The sequence below is a fragment of the Oncorhynchus mykiss genome, chromosome 32 (genome assembly GCF_013265735.2).
Source record: "Oncorhynchus mykiss isolate Arlee chromosome 32, USDA_OmykA_1.1, whole genome shotgun sequence".
NCBI classification, from domain to species: domain Eukaryota; kingdom Metazoa; phylum Chordata; class Actinopteri; order Salmoniformes; family Salmonidae; genus Oncorhynchus; species Oncorhynchus mykiss.
In genome coordinates, this window is record NC_050572.1 from 30,955,125 (window position 1) to 30,977,673 (window position 22,549).

The 22,549-nt window shown below is 41.5% G+C and overlaps 1 protein-coding gene across 2 annotated transcripts in view; it reads right to left on the reverse strand.

Annotated features, from left to right (window-relative positions):
* The window catches only part of LOC110489431 (brevican core protein), a 39,536-nt gene extending 18,780 nt beyond the window's left edge, over positions 1-20,756 (reverse strand). Inside the window, exons 1-5 of one of the 2 annotated variants that reach the window (XM_036971024.1) lie at positions 20,537-20,756; positions 2,549-2,628; positions 1,465-1,851; positions 1,074-1,248; positions 565-692 (exon numbers count right to left, since the gene is read on the reverse strand). In XM_036971024.1, the coding sequence (XP_036826919.1) occupies positions 565-692; positions 1,074-1,248; positions 1,465-1,851; positions 2,549-2,628; positions 20,537-20,556 (790 nt within the window). In that variant the 5' untranslated portion in view covers positions 20,557-20,756. Of the gene's footprint in view, positions 1-564; positions 693-1,073; positions 1,249-1,464; positions 1,852-2,548; positions 2,629-4,208; positions 5,366-20,536 lie in introns of those variants that run through there. The other variant, XM_036971026.1, reaches the window with a different exon arrangement.
* Positions 20,757-22,549: the final 1,793 nt, after the last annotated feature.

Consider the following 22,549-nt stretch of genomic DNA (forward strand, 5'->3'; position numbering starts at 1 on the left):
AGCATTTTTTGCACGTCATGTCCAAATAATCAGAAAGTATTTAAAATTGTGAAGCTCAACAAAGTCACTTATAAATGATTTGAATATGATGCGTGAAAAATGCTAATATCGGTCCCATTACTCGGATGGTGCCACAAATGCTGAATACTAAAAGGTTAGCATGTGGAAACAGTACCAGGGAAACTAAATGAAAGCATGGATTGCTGTCATACTTTGTTCAGAGAATGTTTGGAGGGTAAGAAAATGTTGCAATTTGGGTGAACTATCCCTTTAAGGAGACCCAACACAGTCATTTTATAGAGTGCCTTCAGAACACATGATGATGTACAATGACAAAGCATCTGTCTTGGCAAAATGACATATTGTCCTTTATTCTTTTTTGACACAATGACACAAACATATGTTATTGCTCAGTAGAATCACATTTATTCACACTGTCACTATTTACACTGCCTTTTTACGAGGAGCTATTCACACTGTCACTATTTACACTGCCTTTTTACGGGGAGCTAATCACACTGTCACTATTTTACGGGAAGCTATTCACAAGTTGTTGTTCTTTACCATCAATATGCTCCACATAACAATACACATCAAACAGCTCCTCTGGTTCCAGTGTCCCATAGTTCCTCACTCCCGGGCGACCATCCATGTCACCATAGCAACCTTCCCGGGGAACTTGGATTGGATATCTGCGAAATAGAAAATATTAGTATTTCCTGTGCTAAGAAAATGTTGCAAAGACTAACTCTGATAGGTGAGGGGCCTCAGTCATTGTTTTTTAATCTGTTAGCGGGAATTGATGTGTGTGTTGGGAACACAGACCAAATAGAGTCCCTATCTTACACATGTAAGCCATGATAATGCTCATGAGGAAATCTAGCTTAATTAACATCAGGACTAGAGTGAAACTGATTCAGGTCAACATACAGTCTGCCAGAAAATAGTATTACATACCACACAGTGGGCCAAATTCAACATTCCCAGTAGCCTATAGGCATGTGAATTAGTCAAAACAAAGTATTGCACCTTTAAGAAATGTGTCTTTGCATTATAAGACAAGTTGTGGATACCTGACAGATTGGTCAGCGAGCCAGCCGGCGTCACACTGCTCATAGCCATCGTAATAGGCTGCCAGAAGCTGGTCGGGAGTAGCAATGTGTGCCCCAATGCTCTCGCACACCGCCTGGGCCTCACTGAACGAAAATGCATAGCGACCAGAGGCATGTCTGTAATGGAAGACCACACCTACATGCACACGCGTGTACACAAACACAAACATACACACACAGAGAAATATTGACAGGTTCAAATACACAATATGTGGTAAAAACTGAAAGAAAAAATATTAATAGTTGCATATAAGGCTAAATCTGGTTGTTTCTAAACCTGTTAGACAAGTTTTAAAAAATCCAAAATATTCACAGACTCCTATAGCCTTAAAAATCCTTATCCTTTTGTTACCTTTGACCTTGATCTGTGTGAAGTCGCTGGCGTCGTCCAGGCCCTGCTGCACCTCGCAACGGTAGTGCCCTGTGTCTGTTGAGCGCAGCTCCCCCAGCCAGAGGGAGAGGTCCTCGGGCGAGTCAGCAAAGTTGACCAGGGAAGCTCGTTCTCCGTAGGCCTCGTTGACCTTCACCCTTTGACCCCGCGCCACCAGGATCTCCGTCTCCTCCTGCTCCCCATCATGCAACACGCTCCACTTGACCCGGGGCGGGCTGGGGGGCGAGGAGGACGAGGGGGGCCCAGGGGACAGGGACACCATACATGGGATTGTGATGGAGCCTCCTAGCTGTGCAGTGGAAATCGGGATTGCCTTGGAGATGGTGACCTGGAGTTGTCGGTTGTCATCTGAGTCAGGAAGGAGAGACACAGTGAGTAAATGATGCTGACTGAGTAAGTGGCCGGCTATTGACCTCTAGTGGTGATGGTGAATAATGCATTTCGGGGACAATCTTCAAAATTCTGCAGCAATGGTTATATTCCATGGATGAGTGTAATTTCCCCTCAAAATATTATATGATTACGGAGTGGGCAGAAAAACAAACGCTTTAATCAGCTACATGTTGAATATATAGAAATATAAATTATACATAATCCATGTTTATATTAACTATCTTCTATCCAAAGCAATTGTAATACAGCAACTATTATGCAGCAATTACTATACAGCAACTGAGTCTTTAAATTTCAGTTCATGAGGACCACAGCGCTGCTAAGGCTAAAGGGATACTTTGTGATACTATTTTATGTCTCTGCGTCCAGTATGATGGAAGTTAAGAGGTAGTTTCGTGAGCCAATGCTACCTAATGTTAGCACAATGACTAGAAGTCTACAGGAACCGCTAGCATGCTATTTGCGCTAATGCTAGCAGAGACATAAAAATGGTATCCACATGTTCATCTGACTCTGGGGAAGTAGATAACGGCTACAATCCAGAAGTATCCCTTTAAAATAATAACCTGAAATCAAAATAAAAGTTTTAATGCAATGCATTGTCATCCCAAATAATGATAATGCATCAAAATACACGTTAGAAGATCTGTACCTTCTGAGTATCCTGTTTGAGCGGGGAAAGCCAGGGTCAGATGGCAAAGTGCGCACAGGAAGAGGAGGAACCTTACTGGTCTGTGGAGGAGAGATAGTGAGAGTGAGATAAGGGAGTTTTTTTTTTTTTTTTACATATTACATATGGCATATGCACCTCATTTAACAAACAATCTCTACTTCGCCAATTGGTTACAGTATTATTTTTGTTGGCTTATTTTACTCCTACATGATATACCCTCTATGATTCGAGTGTAGATAAGGACAGAGAGGGCAAAGAGTGATGAATGATGAGAACTAAAATGTTAGATCAATGCCAGACGGTAAACAAGTAGTTTGAATGACAAACAGCGTCTAACTGATCGATGAGAGATGAGAGATGAGAGAGAGCAGGAGCTGAGAGAAGGATGTGTGGAGAAATGGAGGATGATGAGATTGAAAGTGTAGTTGATGAAAAGCACATGCAGTATGAGGAAAAAATGTGGTGGTGACAGAAAATGGACCATTTATGGGAATAAAGTAAAGACTAAACGGTCTTAATTCAATAATATAAAAAGATCAAGGACCTTGAAATATCCTAATACAGGACACAGAGACATTGGAGGAGCAGTTGCTCAGACCCCAGAAAAGGAATCCGGCGGCACATCCACATCTGACCGCAAGCGATTCATCACCTCCAAGAGAAAATTACACGTCTGCATTGCCCAGGGTTTTCTGCCAGTGCCTCTTCACCAGTCTGACCCTGTTATTAGCTCAGCCGGCATGGCAGGCGGCTCTCACTGACCTCACACAACCTCAGAGGCAGCCACGATGGAAAGGGGAGGGGCCATAAACATCTACCTCACACAAATAAGTGCAGAGGCATTTTTGACAAAAGACAGCTTATGTTTTTCAAAAATACTTTTCAGAAAGGACAAGGCAACAAACTGTACCTCATACTTTTGAGTACTTTCAGAACCTTCTCCAAAAGGGTATGCTTTTTACCTTTGACCTCATATAAATAAAAATATTTCAATTTTGTGTGTCTTGAACACCAGTTGAATCACCTATACGATTATGATTCACTCATTATATCTTTATGCCATCCCCATTTTTACTAGATGCACTTTCCCAAAATTCTGCAGACTTGAAAAATGTGCCTAAATTACCATTTAGAGCAAACATTTAAATTGTCAAAAACCCTCTAAACCTGATAAGTTGCCTAGTTTCCTGCGTTTGGCTTAGCTGGTCGTAAAAAACCCTCTTCCTCCATGAATGATGAAGGGAGAATCTCAATTGGTACTCTCAATTCCTTGCATCCTCTTCTCCTCACTTCTTTTTTTAAAAAGTCAAAAGGTAATCAAGGAGAGGAGGGGATGAAACATGGAAACAAATGCACTTCTATGAAATGAGACCTTCTTCACTAGCGCGTCATGACAGTTACAGACGTGGTATCCCAACATAAATGTGTGAAGCATTAAAAACAGATACAGATAGTATAGATAAAAGGATAAGTAGTGTATCATTTTTAAATATGTGCAACAGCCGATTCAAAGGTGGTGTGGCGGATTTCAAAACTCTTCTGCGGAGGATTTCGCGAGAAGAGGCTATCGAGGTGCAGAGGACACTCCGGCATTCGCCTACTGAAAACTGACACTCTCCTCGACCACTTGACCACTTACCGGTTTCCGGGTCACAGAGGAGAGCGGAGTTGAGGTCAGGACAGACTTTCGGCCAATTGAGAATCTCCCTGAATGTTTGTCGACTGGTAGCATTAGCAGAGTTGCCAACAAACGGAAGTTAACGAGGCGACACTCCATCTTAACTTCTCCTTCACATTTACTGGATTGGTTGAAAAGTGCAGAAGAGAACCTTCCCTGCCAGGATCTAGTTTCAGGTGTTTCTTTTACGCCTAGCTATGTTAGGTTAGCTGACTGGGTAAGTATACAGTGTGGCTGGTGCCATCTAGTAGCGCTGAAGAAAAAATGCATTTTGGGGAAATTCTGCAGCAATGGTAAATTCTGCGGATAAAGGAAAACTTGAGTGCATTTTCTGCAAAAATTGCAATGATTGCAGGAAACCAACCTCTAGTTATCTGTCTTTGTTACACATATTTGTGAATATTGTTTCTGTTTCATTTGTATTATTTTTCAGTCAGACACAGTAGACTTTTAACAGACACAGTAGGCTATTAAGTGACTTGGACTGCAGACACTGTTTCCGAGACAAGCAGAGTCTGTGAGCTGCTCGAAAAAATACAACCCTGCTCACATTAAATGAAGAATGTCTTCTTGTCAAAATATACACAAATACTCTCTGTGTGTGTGTGTGTGTGTGTGTTTGTGTGTGTTCGTCTTTGTGTTGGGGGAGTACACTCCTATCCAGCTGGCTTGATTCAGGCTTTTCTAGTCATTCTATGTGACTGAAATTAAAATAGTCAAGCACCAGTTGCACCAATCCACCACCCACAGTTTCACAAAGCTTACTACTAAACCTACTAAACGAGCCCCAGACACCCTCAAAACAGAGCCACGTTCATTCGACTGACCAAGGAAGACCCAGCACATATGTTATACCAGTACACTTCTCTGGATATCCAAGATCAGCTTCCATCGTGATACAAGTCATGGTAAGGGATATGTAAATGCAGGAGACAACACATAGTTTACTCTGAGCTGTCTGTGTTACTGTGCTACTCTGATGCGGGTTGTAGCTACAAATGTATAAGCGGTTTTCGCTTCATCTCTTAGAGGCTTGAAGTACTTAGAACTGTGCAGACCTATACTCATGTCATTCATACTTTTAATTGATGCTTGTTTTGCTTTTCAAGTGCTTTGAGATTTGTTACTTGTATATATGCTGTGTACTGCAATTCAGCTTTAGGCTGCCAAGTACGGCCTACATGTAAAATGTAATAAACTACTACTACTAATACTACGATTTGTGGATATTCACTCTGATGAGATAAGTGAAAATGAAAGTCATGTCCTTATATGACCCTTTGAATGTGAGCATTTCGGGACCACTTCAAAGCATTTGCCTAAAAATGTGTCTTTACAAAGTAATTACGTAGGCAGAGACAGTTTAACTACAGTGTAAATACATATTATTCCATAATATTTAAAGGTAGACTCAGCGCTACGACATTGGCACGAGCAGCACCACAGAAGTTGAGCTGAGAACGATGCAAGACGTTGCTCTCACACAGTCACACATATGATCTACACATGTGTGCAGGTGTGCTTCATGCTGCTACAACGTAGTAGATACAGAACCAAAACAGCGGATAAGTTTAGCCTCACGCTTCAACATTGTTGAGGAAATCAGCCCGATATTGTGTATACATCTTGCATCGCTGAGTCTACCTCCTCTACAGGATCGGTGTCCCCGCCACGGGACGGTTAAGCTAACATAGGCTAATGTGATTAGCGTGAGGTTGTAAGTAACAAAATAAAATCCCAGGACATAGACATATCTGATATGGGCAGAAAGCTTCAATTCTTGTTAATCTAACTGCACTGTGCAATTTACAGTAGCTATTACAGTGAAATAATACAATGCTATTGTTTGAGGAGAGTGCACAATTATGAACTTGAAAATGTATTTAAAAAACTATTAGGCACATTTGGGCAGTCTTGATACAACATTTTGAACAGATATGCAATGCTTCATTGGATCAGTCTAACACTTTGCGCACACACACTACTGCCATCTAGTGGCCAAAAGCTAAATTGCGCCTGGGCTGGAATAATACATAATGGCCTTTCTCTTGCATTTCAATGATTACAGTACAAATAAATAAATAAATGTGCAGTTTTGTCACACAACACAATGCCAATGATATCTCAAGTTTTGAGGGAGCGTGCAATTGGCATGCTGACTGCAGGAATGTCCACCATAACTGTTGCTAGAGAATTTAATGTTACTTTCTCTACCATAAGCCACCTCCAAGGTCGTTTTAGAGAATTTGGCAGTATGTCCAACCGGCCTCACAACTGCAGACCACATGTAACTATGCTACCCGGACAGCTGATGAAACTGAGGAGTATTTCTGTCTAATAAAGCCCTTTTGTGGTGACAAACTCATTCTGATTGGCTGGATCTGTCTCCCCAGTGGGTGGGCCTATGCCCTCCCAGGCTCACCCATGGCAGCACCCCTGTCCAGTCATGTGAAATCCATAGATTAGGGCCTAATTAATTCATTTCAATTGACTGATTTCCTTATATGAACTGTAACTCACTAAAATTGTTGAAATTGTTGCATGTTACACTTATATTTTTGTTCAGTATAAATATATATATATATATATATATATATATATATATATATATATATATATATATATATGTATTTATTTATATATACCTATAGTACCGCTCAAAAGTTTGGACACACCTACTCATTCAACTGTTTTTGTGCACTCTTTCTTGGGCCAAGAAACACGAAAAATTGACATTAGACCGGTGGAAATCTGTCCTTTGTACTAATGGACCGCAGAGTGAAGCAGCCAACAAGTGCTCAGCATATGTGGGAACTCCTTCAAGTCTGTTGGAAAAGCATTCCTCATGAAGCTGTTTGAGAGAATGCTAAGAGTGTGCATAGCTGTTGTCACGTTCTTGGTAATGATGAGACCAAGGCGCAGCTTGATAAGAATACATTCTTCTTTAATTAACGAAGAACACTTAAACAAACTAACAAAACTAACGTGAAGCTATGATAAACTGAGTGCTGACATGCACCTACACAATAACCCACAAAACCAAAATGGAAAATGGCAACCTAAATAGGATCCCCAATCAGAGACAACAATAAACAGCTGCCTCTGATTGGGAACCAATTCAGGCCACCATAGACCTACATTTACCTAGACATACCAAAACCCCATAGATGTACAAAAACCCTAGACAAGACAAAAACACACATACCACCCTCGTCACACCCTGACCTAACCAAAATAATAAAGAAAACAAAGATAACTAAGGTCAGGGCGTGAGAGCTGTCATCAAGGCAAAGGGTGGCTACTTCGAAGAATCTGAAATAAAAATATATATTTTGACACTTTTTGGTTACTACATGATTCCATATGTGTTATTTAATAGTTTTGATGTATTCACTATTATTCTACAATGTAGAAAATAGTTTTAAAAAAAATAAAGAAAAACACTTGAATGAGTAGGCGTGTCCAAACTATTGACTGGTACTGTACATAAGCACACATGCACTATAAAGTATGTGTTTCTTTCTGAGTCAAAATTTAGGCCGGAATACCATCCAACACAGATTAGTGAGCTGCGCACAACAGTATACTTTAAAAGGCAATCATGTTAGCTGAAGACTCGCAATCAAGTCAATCGCAGTGCACAGGTCATTCATCTGTGTTTTTTTAATCCTTACTCTCATCATTACTGTTACTTTATATCAAATGACAACCTATCCATGCAAAGGTCTCCAAAAACAAGGACAACAAAGAGACACAAGTGTAGTATAAAACAGCACTCTCTTGTGGTCGAATAAATGTTGTTTGTATTCATGCCAGCTGGGTTAGCTCCACAGACATGCAGCCATTAGTATTCTCCACTAGAAAATGTCTCACAAAAGACGAGTGGCGGGCAAGAGGACAGCTGCACACTGTGTTTCACTTTATATCAGTTCTCTTACAAAAGTCCATGTGGGAAGATTACAGGACAAGATGCTCTGACACACTTTATTCAATTTTTTTTATGGAAAAGGAAGCCGAAAACCACTAGGAATCCCTTTAAACAGGACTTGACCACATGAAGAGGACGCTAACCAGGGATGTCTGAAACTATATAATTGTTATATGAGTATCCATAAACACAGGTTTGTATCCATCCTAATGGCGACAGACTGATGACGGGGAATAAAATGGAGGTCATGCCTGGTTATCTTTCAGGAAGAACGTCCTTGGACTTGAAGTCATTGCGCCGCCAGCTTTTCTGCTCTTTTTAATTAAGAAAACAGTGAATAGAACTCAAGCATCACCCAGAGACACCACCAAGAGCAATTCCATATCCAGAAAAAGCTGCCTGTGCAATATCCTCAAGTACATGATACACACAGTATAAAATAGGGCTCTTTCAACCGGTTCTTAACTTTTACCAGATCTATTTTGTATATTCTCCTACATACCTTTCACATTTCCACAAACTTCAAAGTGTTCCTTTCAAATGGTACCAATAATATGCATTTCCTTGCTTCAGGGCCTGAGTTACAGAAAGTTAGATTTGGTTATGTGATTTTAGGAGAAAATTGAAAATAAGGGGGCATATCCTTAAGAGGTTTTAAAGCGTAAATCATAGTCCATAGACACTAAGACTTGATAGTCCGGCGTCCCATTGTGACATACGCGGCTCTGAGACCATTGTCCCCGGGGGACGCACAGCTCCAACGCACACCTTCCCAAACTTCACAACCAACGCGGCTCCCATGTACAAGTTATTTTTTTCATCTGAACGTGTTGACAGTTAGAGAAATTGCTTGGGCCGCGCTGAGAATTTGACAAGTATGAATGCCAACGGTACAATGTTCTAGAACACTGCTGTGCAAAGGCATACAAGGTTTGGACTATGTTACCCGTTTTATGCAGACACAAAAAGACAGGTAGAATGCAAGCAAAACGTTGTTGAGAAGTAACTGTGGGGAAATAGGTTATCACAACCCATACTGCACTTTATTATGATATCAAACACTTATACTGTACTGTACTGTGTTGTGATGCACTGTGCACTATAGTCACCAACCCTGAGCCAAGGGGGCTGTGTTTTTTAAATTTATTTTATTTATTTCACCTTTATTTAAAAACCTCTTGTAACTACCCATCCCGGATCCGGGAGCGTAATCATCAACTGACACTAATTAGCATAACACAACGGACATAAATATTACTAGAAAATATTCATATTCATGAAATCACAAGTGAAATATATTGAAACACAGCTTAGCCTTTTGTTTATCACTTGTTAAGCATTTGTGTACGTTTATCAATAGCCTAGCATAGCATTATGCCTAGCTAGCAGCAGGCAACCTGGTCACGAAAATCAGAAAAGCAATCAAATTAAATCGTTTACCTTTGATGAGCTTCGGATGTTTTCACTCACAAGACTCCCAGTTAGATAGCAAATGTTCCTTTTTTACAAAAATATTATTTTTGTAGCCGAAATAACTCCAAACTTCACATTTGGCTGAGAATTCGACCGGAAATTGCGGTCACGACAACGCCAAAAAATATTCCAAATTAGCTCCATAATATCGACAGAAACATGGCAAACGTTGTTTATAATCAATCCTCAAGGTGTTATTCAAATATCTATTTGATAATATATCAACCGGGACAGATGGCTTCTTAGTAGGAAAGAGAGAAACAATGGCCGCATTTGTCCCTTACGCACAAAACACTCTGAGAGACTCCAGCTGACCACTGACGCAATGTTGACGTTCAGGCTCATTTTTCTAAATAAAAGCCTGAAACTATGTATTGTGACACTAGACACTAGACACATTAGGGAAGCCATAGAAAAAGGAATCTGGTTGATATCTCATTCACTGCTCAATAGAGACGCATAGGAACGCAGAGGTTTCTAAAGGGTCACTTCCTGATTGGATTTTTCTCAGGCTTTCGCCTGCAATGTCAGTTCTGTTATACTCAGACAATATTTTTACAGTTTTGGAAACTAGAGTGTTTTCTATCCTAAGCTGTCAATTATATGCATATTCTAGCATCTTGTCCTGACAAAATAGCCCGTTTACTTTGGGAACGTTATTTTTCCAAAAATGAAAATAGTGCCCCCTAGATTCAAGAGGATATTATTAACCAGGTAGGCTAGTTGAGAACAAGTTCTCATTTGCAACTGCCACCTGGCCAAGATAAAGCTTAGCAATTCGACACATACAACAACACAGAGTTACACATGGAATAAACAAAACATACAGTCAATAATACAATAGAACAAAAGGAAACAAAAAGTCTATATACAGTGAGTGCAAATGAGGTAAGTTAAGGAAATAAATAGGCCATGGTGGTGAAGTAATTACAATATAGCAATTAAACACTGGAATGGTAGACCGGCAGAAGATAAATGTGCAGGTAGAGATACTGAGGTGCAAAGGAGCAAAATAAATACATAAATACCAGTATGGGGATGAGGTAGGTAGATAGATGGGCTGTTTACAGATGGGCGATGTACAGGTGCAGTGATCTGTAAGCTGCTCTGACAGCTGGTGCTTAAAGCTAGTGAGGGGGATGTGAGTCTCCAGCTTCAGATATTTTTTCAATTCGTTCCAATCATGGACAGCAGAGAACTGGAAGGAAAGACGACCAAAGGAGGAATTGGCTTTAGGGGTGAGCAGTGAGATATACCTGCTGGAGCGCGTGCTACGAGTGGGTGCTGCTATGGTGACCAGTGAGCTGAGATAAGGCGGGGCATTATCTAGCAGAGACTTGTAGATAACCTGTAGCCAGTGGGTTTGGCGACGAGTATGAAGCGAGGGCCAACCAACAAGAGCGTGCAGGTCGCAATCGTGGGTAGTGTATGGGGCTTTGGTGACAAAACGGACGGCACTGTGATAGACTGCATCCAGTTTGTTGAGTAGAGTGTTGGAGGCTATTTTATAGATGACATCACCGAAGTCGAGAATCGGTAGGATGGTCAGTTTTACGAGGGTATGTTTGGCAGCATGAGTGAAGGATGCTTTGTTGCGATATAGGAAGCCGATTCTAGATTTAATTTTGGATTGGAGATGCTTAATTTAATGTGAGTCTGGAAGGAGAGTTTACAGTCTAACCAGACACCCAGGTATTTGTAGTTGTCCACGTATTCTAAGTCAGAGCCGTCCAGAGTAGTGATGCTGGACGGCCGAGCAGGTGCGGGCAGTGATTGACTGAAAAGCATGCATTTAGTTTTACTTGCGTTTAAGAGCAGTTGGAGGCCACGGAAGGAGAGTTGTATGGCATTGAAGCTCATCTGGAGCTTAGTTAACACAGTGTCCAAGGAGGGGCCAGAAGTACACAGAATGGTGTTGTCTGCGTAGAAGTGGATCAGAGAATCACCAGCAGGAAGAGCAACATCATTGATGTTTACAGAAAAGAGTTGGCCCGAGAATTGAACCCTGTGGCACACCCATAGAGACTGTCAGAGGTCCGGACAACAGGCCCTCCGATTTGACACACTGAAGTAGTTGGTAAACCAGGCGAGTGTGTGTGTGCAGCTTTTTGTTCCAGCCCACCACAAACACTTCTGTTCCAATCAATTAGTTGAATCAAATTAGTTCATTATGGTGCCTTTAGTGCAGGGCTGAACCAAAAGCCTGCACACCCTGTATCTCTCCTGGAACCTGGGTTGGTTGACTACAGGTGTACTGCCGCAGTACATGTCTCATACAAGAGGCATACCAAGGTCAAATCACATAAACAGCTACAAGATGGCACTGATAGAGATGGAAGCTTCGCTTCTAGTCCTTAGGAAACTGTGCACTATTTCGTTTTTTAAATGTATTATTTCTTACATTGTTAGTTCAGAAAAACTTAAGTGTTATTACATACAGCCGGAAAGAACTATTGGATATCAGAGAGATGTTGACTTACCAGCACAACCAGCACTACGACCAGGAATACGACTTTCCCAAAATGGATACTTTGTCTGCACCTCCCAGGGCATTTGAACTGATTCCAGAGGCCGACCCAAAACAACGCCGTCGGAGGAGAGGGTACCGGAGCGGTCTTCTAGTGAGGCTTCAGATGTGCGCACACCACCCACCGCTTCAGAGTATATTACTTGCTAATATCCAGTCCCTACAGTAGTTAACAAAATGTATGAAATCAGGGCAAGAGTTGCTTTCCAAAGAGATATCTGGGATTGTAACATACTCCGTTTCACAAAAACATGGCTAGCTGGGGACATGCTGTCGGAGTCCGTACAGCCAGAGGGTTTTTCAGTGCATCGAACCGACAGGAATAAACATCTCTCCGGTAACAAGAAGGGCGGTGGTGTACGTTTCATGATTAACAACTCATGGTGTAATTGTAACAACATACAAGAACTCAGGTCATTTTGTTCACCTGACCTAGAATTCCTCACAATCAAAAGCAGACCATATTATCTCCCAAGAGAACTCTCCTCGGTTATCATCACAGCCATGTATATCCCCCCGCAGCGGATACCAAGACGACCAACAAGGTACTTCACTGGACTTTATGCAAACTGGAAACCATATATCCTAAGGCTGCATTTATTGTAGCTGGAGATTTTAACAAAGCTAATTTGAGAACAAGGCTACCTAAATTCTATAAGCATATCATTTGCAGTACACAAGCGAGTAACACGCTCGACCATTAAAACCTTCCCTAACCAGAAACCGTGGATTGATGGCAGCATTCGCGCAAAACTGAAAGCACGTACCACTGCATTTAATCATGGCAAGGCGACTGGAAACATGACCGAATACATCAGATTAGTTATTCCCTCCATTGCCCTCCAGGCAATTAAACAAGCAAACCATCAGTAGAGAGACAAAGTGGAGTCGCAATTCAATGTCTCAAACACATGTCATCATGAAGTGCTTTGAGATACTAGTCAAGGATCATATCACCTCCAACCTACCTGTCACACCCAACTGCTTACCGCGCCAATAGGTCCACAGATGATGCAATCGCCATCACACTGCACACTGCCCTATCCCATCAGGACAAGAGGAATACCTATGTAAGAATGCTGCTCATCAACTACAGCTCAGCATTCAACACCATAGTACCCTCCAATCTCATTATTAAGCTTGAGACCCTGGATCTCGACCCTGCCCTGTGCAACTGGGCCCTGGACTTCCTGACGGGATGCCCCCAGGTGGTGAAGGTAGGAAACATGACCACCGCTACGCTGATCCTCAACACTGGGGCCCCACAAGGGTGCGTTCTCAGCCCCCTTCTGTACTCCTTGTTCCCCCATGACTGCAAGGACATTCACGCCTCCTGCAGATGCAACTACAGTGGTAGGCTTGAGTACCAACAACAACAAGGCAGCCTACAGGGAGGAGGTGAGGGCCCTAGGAGTGTGGTGTCAGGAAAATAACCTCTCACTTAATGTCAGCAAAACAAAAGAGATAATCGTGTACTTCAGGAAACAGCAAAGGGTGCACCTCCCTATCCACTTCGACGAGACAGCAGTGGAAAAGGTGAAATGTTTTAAGTTCCTCGGTGTACACACCACCGACAAACCGAAATGGACCACGCACATAGACCGTGTGGTGAAGAAGGCGCAACAGCGCCTCTTCAATCTCAGGAGGCTGAAAAAAAATGTGTCTTGTCACCCTCACTAACTTTTTTGTGTGTCTTGTCACCCTCACTAACTTGTCACCCTCACTAACTTTTACAGGTGCACAATTGAGAGCATCCTGTCGGGCTGTATCACCCCCTGGTATGGCAACTGACCGCCCACAATGGCAGGGCTCTCCAGAGGATGGTGAGTTCTGCACAACGCATCACCGGGGGCAAACTACCTGCCCTCCAGGACGCCTACAACACCCGATGTCACAGGAAAGCAAAAAAGATAATCAAGGCCACTGCCTGTTCACCCCGCTTCTATCCAGAAGGCGAGGTCAGTACAGGTACATCAAAGCTGGGACAGAGAGATTGAAAAACAGCTTCTATCTCAAGGCCATCACTAGCACAGAGAGGCAGCTGCCTACCTACAGACTTGATATCATTGGCCACTTTAATAAATGGTACACTAGTCACTTTAATAATGTAATGGGTGCGGGTTGGTGGCAGGGAAGTCAGGCGCAGGAGAATCGAACTTGGTGTAAACGGAGTTGTTTAATCAGTGCTTCACAAAACTCCAAAACCAAAATGACTAAATAATAAAAAGTGGGTATAAAACCCATCGCGCACCAACACATAATACACAAACATACAATCAAACAATCTCAGACAAGGACATGAGGGGAAACAGAGGGTTAAATACACAACATGTAATTGATGGGATTGGAACCAGGTGTGAAGGAAGACGAGACAAAACCAATGGAAAATGAAAAATGGATCAGTGATGGCTAGAAGATAAGTGACATCGACCACCGAACACCGCCCAAACAAGGAGAGGGACCGAGACATCGGCTGAAGTCGTGACAAATAATGCCACTTTAAGAATGTTTACATTCTCACATCACTCATCTCATATGTATATACTGTATCCTGTATCCTTCACTATCTATTCTTTACTATCTATTGCATCTTAGCCGCTCTGTTACTGCTCATCCAATTATACTTATATATTCTTATCCCATTCCTTTACTCGATTGTGTGTATTAGGTTTTGTTGTGGAATTGTTAAATATTACCTGTTAGATAGTGCTGCACTGTCGGATCTAGAAGCACAAGCATTTCGCTACACTCACAATAACATGTGCTAACCATGTGTATGTGACCAATACAATTTGATTTGATTTGAAGCTGTGTAGCTCTTGCACCCATTTTAGTGAGGTTGTGTTTTCTGTCACTTAATTTCAAGGTTGGGGGATGCTTAATGGAGTGTTTAGTTTAGATCAAATCTTGCTTTCCCTCCTTACCTCCTGCTCTCCATCCCTTCACTTCTGTCAGGACACCTCTCACTTCTCTGCTTATGCTCCCACTCCTCCATCTCCCCCTCTCCTCTCCACCCGCCCAGCCTATATGTTGTGTCCATTACTGAAGTGAATTAAATGAGCCCACAGTCCCAGAGGCTGCGTGGTGAAAGCCAGAGAAACAGAGTGCACTCATGGCAGCCCGGCTCTCGCCTCCTGCAGGGTGGGATGAAAGACAAGAAGGTGCATGATGTCCTGGTTTCCCTGGATGAGGAGACAGTGTCACGGGGGAAGCAGAAGATGTTAGCAGTCTCTGCACGGCCCAGCGAGGCACAACATCCGCATTTTGTTTTATAGAAAACTACAAAAGGAACGGTTCTGGCACAGACACACAAGAGAAGGTTGGCGGCTTGTTTTTAATTCTCTCAGCTCATTGTCTCTTCATCGCTGGTCTGTCCTCCGTAACCCTAGTTCATTCATCTAACTTCCCCTTTTTCAATGAATACCGGAGGCTCATTCAAGTTCCTTTATTAAGTACTACCTCTGACTCTTCCCCGCAGCCTTGTCTGTTAAAGGGATAGTTCATGCAAATTACGATGCAATTTGGGTGAACTATCCCTTTAACAACCATGTAGAACCCAGTTACTTTCTGTTTAGTAATTTAACCTGCTTTCACATATTCATAAATCACTCATGCCCCGTTACCACAAAAAAGCCCCTTAGGGAAGATTACTCTTCAACTCCCCAGTGTCTGTTTTCTCTATCACACATCCCAAGAGTTTGCTCATCTTACCTCTACAGTCATTTATGGCTGCATTGTAAGTTGAGAAATGTGTGTGTGCTGTAACTTGAACTTTCACGTAAGTCAAGTATTAATGTCAATGGGAGATTGATGTCATTGACGTGGAAATCTCTAGTAAGGATAATTACATATTATTTGGGCTGGAGATTCAATAGATTATAAATCCTAATGGATTTATCTATTTATCCATCCATCCTTCCTTTTCATGTAGCTAATAAAAAGTGTGTGAATCACACAACCACCCCCACTATTGCAATTTCAGATTCTTGGTTGAAAATTATTTTTGTTGTGATTCTTTTACCTCTTTTTCTCCCCAATTTCGTAATATCCAATTGCTACAGTCTTGACCCATCGCTGCAACTCCCGTACGGACTCGGGAGAGGCGACGGTCGAGAGCCATGTGTCCCCCGAAACATGACCCTGCCAAGCCACAATGCCTCTTGAAACACTGCGATGCAGTGCCTTAACAGCTGCTCCACTTGGGAGTGAAAATGACATTTGATTGAACCCAAGAGTCTATCAGAAAGTGTCTTCAAATAAACTGAAATAGCATCAAAAAAATGGAAATTGAATTTTAGCCAACCCCCTGATTTGACTTAATTGAAATTGAATTGACCCCAACCCTTGTGTCAACATAGTTGTACTACCTACCAGTGGTTGACAAACTCTTCAAAAGTTCAAATTCACAACCAATGGTGGCAATAACATTTGTTTGTCAAGACTGAATCTTCAGACGTAGCTTGGGAGGGTGGATGTTCTACACTAATGTGGGCTCTGGACAACAACCTTTGTGACCACAAAGCACACAAGCCAAGGATAATAACAAGTAATATACTCCCACTCTGTCACCAGCCATTTTAAATCACGTCTGGCAAATTAGGTTGGTTAAAATTAGCCCTGAAGTTGAATATTGATAATAGTTTGGTAGTTATGAGCTAGAATCCTATTGGTGCCACTAGATTAAAGTGCCAAAGCAGTACCGCGGGGGTCAGATCATATATGTGCAATGATCTTCTTCAAGCAGGGTTGTATTGAGAGGAGAAGAATACCCATCATAAACTCTACGTTTGGCATTTGCCAGAGAACACCAAGATTGGCAAATTCCCAACTGGCGCCCTGTACTCTTCTCAGATGAAAGCAGGTTCACACTGAGCACATGTGACAGACGTGACAGTCTGGAGACACCGTGGAGAACGTTCTGCTGCCTGCAACATCCTCCAGCATGACCGGTTTGGCAGTGGGTCAGTCATGGTGTGGGGTGGCATTTCTTTGGGGGGCCGCACAGCCCTCCATGTGCTCGCCAGAGGTAGCCTGACTGCCATTAGGTACTGAGATGAGATCCTCAGACCCCTTGTGAGACCATATGCTGGTGCGGTTGGCCCTGGGTTCCTCCTAATGCAAGACAATGCTAGACCTCATGTGGCTGGAGTGTGTCAGCAGTTCCTGCAAGAGGAAGGCATTGATGCTATGGACTGGCCCGCCCGTTCCCAAAACCTGAATCCAATTGAGCATATCTGGGACATCATGTCTCGCTCCATCTACCAAAACCACGTTGCACCACAGACTGTCCAGGAGTTGGCGGATGCTTTAGTCCAGGTCTGGGAGGAGATCCCTCAGGAGACCATCCGTCACCTCATCAGGAGCATGCCCAGGCGTTGTAGGTAGGTCATACAGACACGTGGAGGCCACACACACTACTGAGCCTCATTTGGACTTGTTTTAAGGACATTAGATCAAAGTTGGATCAGCCTGTAGTGTGGATTTCCACTTTCATTTTGAGTGTGACTCCAAATCCAGACCTCCATGGGTTGATAAATTTGATTTCCATTGATAATTTTTGTGTGATTTTGTTGTCAGCACATTCAACTATGTAAAGAAAAAAGTATTTAATAAGAATATTTCATTCATTCAGATCTAGGATGTGTTATTTTAGTGTTCCCTTTATTTTTTTGGAGCAGTGTATATTTACAGCAGCCATGAAGGTTTTAAATGATATCACTGAAGCCATTGACAAAAAACAGCACGGTGTCTCAATTTTTATTGATCTCTCTAAGGCTTTTGATACAGTTGATCATGCTATACTAAGGCAGAGATTGTCGAGTGTATGTCTTTCGGAGCATGCAGTTGCATGGTTTGCTAACTATCTGTCTGATGGAACTCAGTGCACTCAATTTGATGGTCTTATGTCTGTTAAATTGCCTGTCTTGAATGGTATGCCCCAAGGCTCTGTACTTGGTCCTCTCTTATTCACTATTTATATAAATGATTTAGACAAAAATGTCCAAAATGCACTTCATTTTATGCTGATGATACTGTTATTTACTGTTGTGCCTTGTCTCTTACAGAAGCTTTCCAGAACATGCAAACTGCTTTTTATACTGTTCAACATACCTTGTGTCAATTGAAGCTTATCCTCAATACTGACAAAACTAAACTAATGGTGTTTTCTAATGCAAGAAATAGTCCTCTGAACCTTTCACCTATTACTACCTGTCAGGGCAAGGAGATTGAGGTTGTAACCTCATATAAATATCTTGGAATTTTCATTGATGACGGCCTCTCTTTTAAATTGCATATTCAACTATTTACAAAAAAATTGAAGCTGAAATTGGGATTTTATTTTAGGAATAAGGCCTGTTTTTCTTTTGAAGCCAGAAGGAGGCTAGTATCAGCTACATTTATGCCTTTACTAGACTATGGGGATATTTTATATATGAATACTTCCGCTCAGTGTTTGAGATCAATTGACAGTCTTTACCATGGCACTTTGAGATTTATTTTAAACTGCAAAACCCTTACGCACCACTGCACTTTGTATACCAGGGTTGGCTGGCCTTCTCTAGTCACTCGTAGGCTGTCACTGGAATACTTTTATTTACAAAGCCATTTTGGGTTTACTACCTTTTTAGTAGTGCATTTTTATTGTTCAGAAATGTGGTGAGTACTTTCTTCGTTCGCTGGACTATCCTGCTAACTGTTCCAAATGTCCGAACTGAATTTGGTAAAAGGGCTTTTATGTACTCTGCGCCATCATCTTGGAACACCTTACAAAATACTTTTAAACTGGAAGAACTTGTCCCGATTGGTATTTTTAAATCACTGATGAAGGATTTTGAGGCTGATTCCCTGACCTGTCAATGTTTTTAATTTGCTGTTTTATACTCTTGTGAATTCAATGGTTTACTAGATTACTTGTAGTTTTTCATGTTGTCCTGTCTGTAATTCTTTTGTAATGACTTGGTGGTGCCTATCTTGGCCAGGGCGCTCTTGAAAAATAGATTTTAACCTCAATGAGCTCTTCCTGGTTAAATAAAGGATAAATAAATAAATACATTTATTTACTATATTTACTACTTTGTTTTCAATTAAAATTGTCAAAATGAAACAAAAAATAGCTTCTTAGCAAAGAGCATTTCTCAAGCAAGAATTTTGATAGGACTGTCTGGGAGTGGTCTGAGTGGGGAGGGGAAAACTGAAAACTAGATGTTATTGGCAGAGAGGTTTGGAACTCTCTTATTGGTCTATTGATGATGTCACCGGGCAGGCCAAAACTCCATCCCACCAAAACAGGCTGAAAATTCAAGCAGTCTTTTCAAACAGCTCTTACACAAAAAGGGATTTGTCCTAATTTCCACAATATTATTCCAACTTCATAGTGTGGAAATAAATAGAAAACACAGGTAATCACGATTTTGACTGTACTGGACCTTTAAAGTCGAATGTCACTGACAGAGACTGAGGCTTCTAGCCTGTGATGCCAAAGGCAACATGTCCACTAAGAGACTGCATTAGAGGGGGGAGTGAGAGAGAGAGCAGGAGAGAGAGATAGAGAAATAGAGGTAGCAGGGAGGAGACAAGAGAGGGAGTGTAAGAGAGAAAGAAAGACTAAAGGCAGTGAGAGATGCTATTTATGACCCTGTCTAAACTGAGAGTTACTAGGAGGGGTACTGTACTAGTGGAGAAGAGCAAAAAAGAAAGTGGTGAAGGAAAGTATGGAGTTGAATTATGTGTAAATTTCTACATTAGAAAAAGGGTGAAGACGTCTACTGTACGCTTCTTAATGTCATTAAAGAGCTTTGCAAGATGTTCCACAAACCATATCAGAACTCTCAAATGTCCACATAAAAACCCTCGTTCATCAGCAGCATTTAATAGGCGACACCTTCGGCACATAGTTGGTTCAAACTTTAAGCTCCAAAACAAAGTTTAAAACGTATCAGCCAAAAGACACTGCATTAAGATTATGTCATGAAAAGTTATGTTACTGGGTTTATCCTCAATCTGATGCAAAGACGTTAAAATTACGCTGCCAAATGTCACAGTAGAATAAAGAAATTGTTCTTAACATATACTTTTGTCCTGACAGTGCGCGGGTGAGCTTCAAAGAAATACGACCCTAAATGGTCTAATCCTGTTTGTAGCCCTATTATAGCGCATGTAAATAAGAGTAGGCTAAATTCAGGACCACCGGGGGAGGAACGCAATGCGAGGAAAGAAAGAAAAGCTCCATGTCACACATAAGTGCAGGTTATGGGTAAATACAATAAATATACTTTGACATGGTCAACTATAACTTTCTGCCCTCATTTAAGCGGCATCGGTCCAAAGCTGTTAGGCTAAATTAAATAAAACGTCACCTACCGCATTCTTTTGACAAACATTTCGACTAATGGTTGTGAAGTACTGGACTTTATAATATTTTTGGTTGAAGTGAAGTGAATTATTTTCGGTATCGGCTCCCTCTTGGTGCAGTGCGCGCGGGATATTGCGGCGTTCGATAAGGGACGGTCCTCAATAATGCAGGGAGCTCTATGCAGGTATGGGACGCGTGCGTCCGACCGGCTGCAAAGAACAGGGAGAAAAGAGGGAGTTTGAGACAGTGAGGGCAAATATAAAATCTTGAACTGCCCACTTTTTTCATGCAACTAAGAGGATGGAGGAGAATGTGTCCGTCAAAAAGGGATGGGGTATAAAGTGGGATGGAATGACAGCCTACAGAGCAATGCAGTTGAACTGCTTGAGCAACGTCTCAATGTAGGCTTATTCGTCAGAAAACTGATGGTGAATATGACATTTAATGGAAAGGACACAGGGTTCTATTGCAGTAAAAGGGCGAGAGAAGAGAAATGCCGTGCGTAGAGAGGAGACAAATGGGGATAGTGCGTCAGTCAGTGCAGCATGCGGGCAAGTTGCTGATGCTGCAGGCACGCGCTGAAAGAGAGTATCCACTAGATTAGCAGGAAGCAGGCAAGAAAACGATGTGAAGATGGGCTGCAGCCTACGAAAAAAGTATATTGAATATAACGTATGCCTGCAGATAACCATGAATAATGCATTTACAATAGGCTTATAATGCACTTACAATAGTTTAATATTGGTCAATGAACATAATGCAAATTATTTAGAAATTCTATATATTATGTTAAATTAAGATATTATTTAGATCAAAATGAGTACATGCAATGTTTATGTCCACAAAGGTTGACAAAGACCTTTGAACTTCAAAGTTAAAGCAAGCACAGTGTGGCATCCCATCCTAAGGGTAAAACTGTGAATTTTGGGAAACAGAGTAGAGTTGAGTGGTTGGTACACAGTACATACAGTGCCATCAGAAAGTAGTCACACCCCTTGACTTTTTCCACACCTGGATTGTACAATATTTGAACAATATTCTTTTTAAGTTTCAAGCTCAGTCAAGTTGGATGTTGATCATTGCTAGACAGCCATTTTCAAGTCGTGCCACTCAGGAACATTCAATGTTGTCTAGTAAGCAACTCCAGTGTATATTTGGCCTTGTGTTTTAGGGTATTGTTCTTCTGAAATTATAATTTGTGTCCCAGTTTCTGTTGGAAAACAGACTGAACCATATTTTCCTCTAGGATTTTGCCTGTGTTTAGCTCCTTTTTATTTCACATCATAAATAACTCCTTAGTCCTTGCTGATGACAAGCACACCCATAACATGATGCAGCCACCACCATGCTTTAAACTATGAAGAGTGATGTGTTGTGTTGGAGTTTCCAGAAGATAAAGTTAATTTCTTTGCCAAATGTTTTGCAGATTTACTTTAGTGCCTTATTGCAAACAATATGCATGTTTTGGAATATTTGTATTCTGTACAGGCTTCATTCTTTTCACTTCTGACAGAAAACAAATATTGCAAGATAAAGTTAATTTCTTTGCCAAATTCTTTGCAGCTTTACTTTAGTGCCTTATTGCAAACAATATGCATGTTTTGGAATATTTGTATTCTGTACAGGCTTCCTTATTTTCACTTCTGACAGAAAACAAATATTGCAAAACGTAAAGCTGCAAAAAACGTATTCATGATTAGGTTAGTATTGTGGAGTAATTACAATGTTGTTGATCCACCTCTGTTTTCTCCTATCACAGCCATTAAACTCTGTAACTGTTTTAAAGCCACCATTAGCCTCATGTTGAAACCTGAGCAGTTTCCTTCATCTCTGGCAACTGAGTTAGGAAGGACTCCTGTATCTTTGTAATGACTGGATGTATTGATACACCATCCAAAGTGTAATTAATAACTTCACCATGCTCAAAGGAATATTTAATGCCAATAGGTGCCATTCTTTGCGAGGCATTGGAAAACCTCAAAGGTCTTTGTGGTTCAAATTCACTGCTCGACCTTACAGAT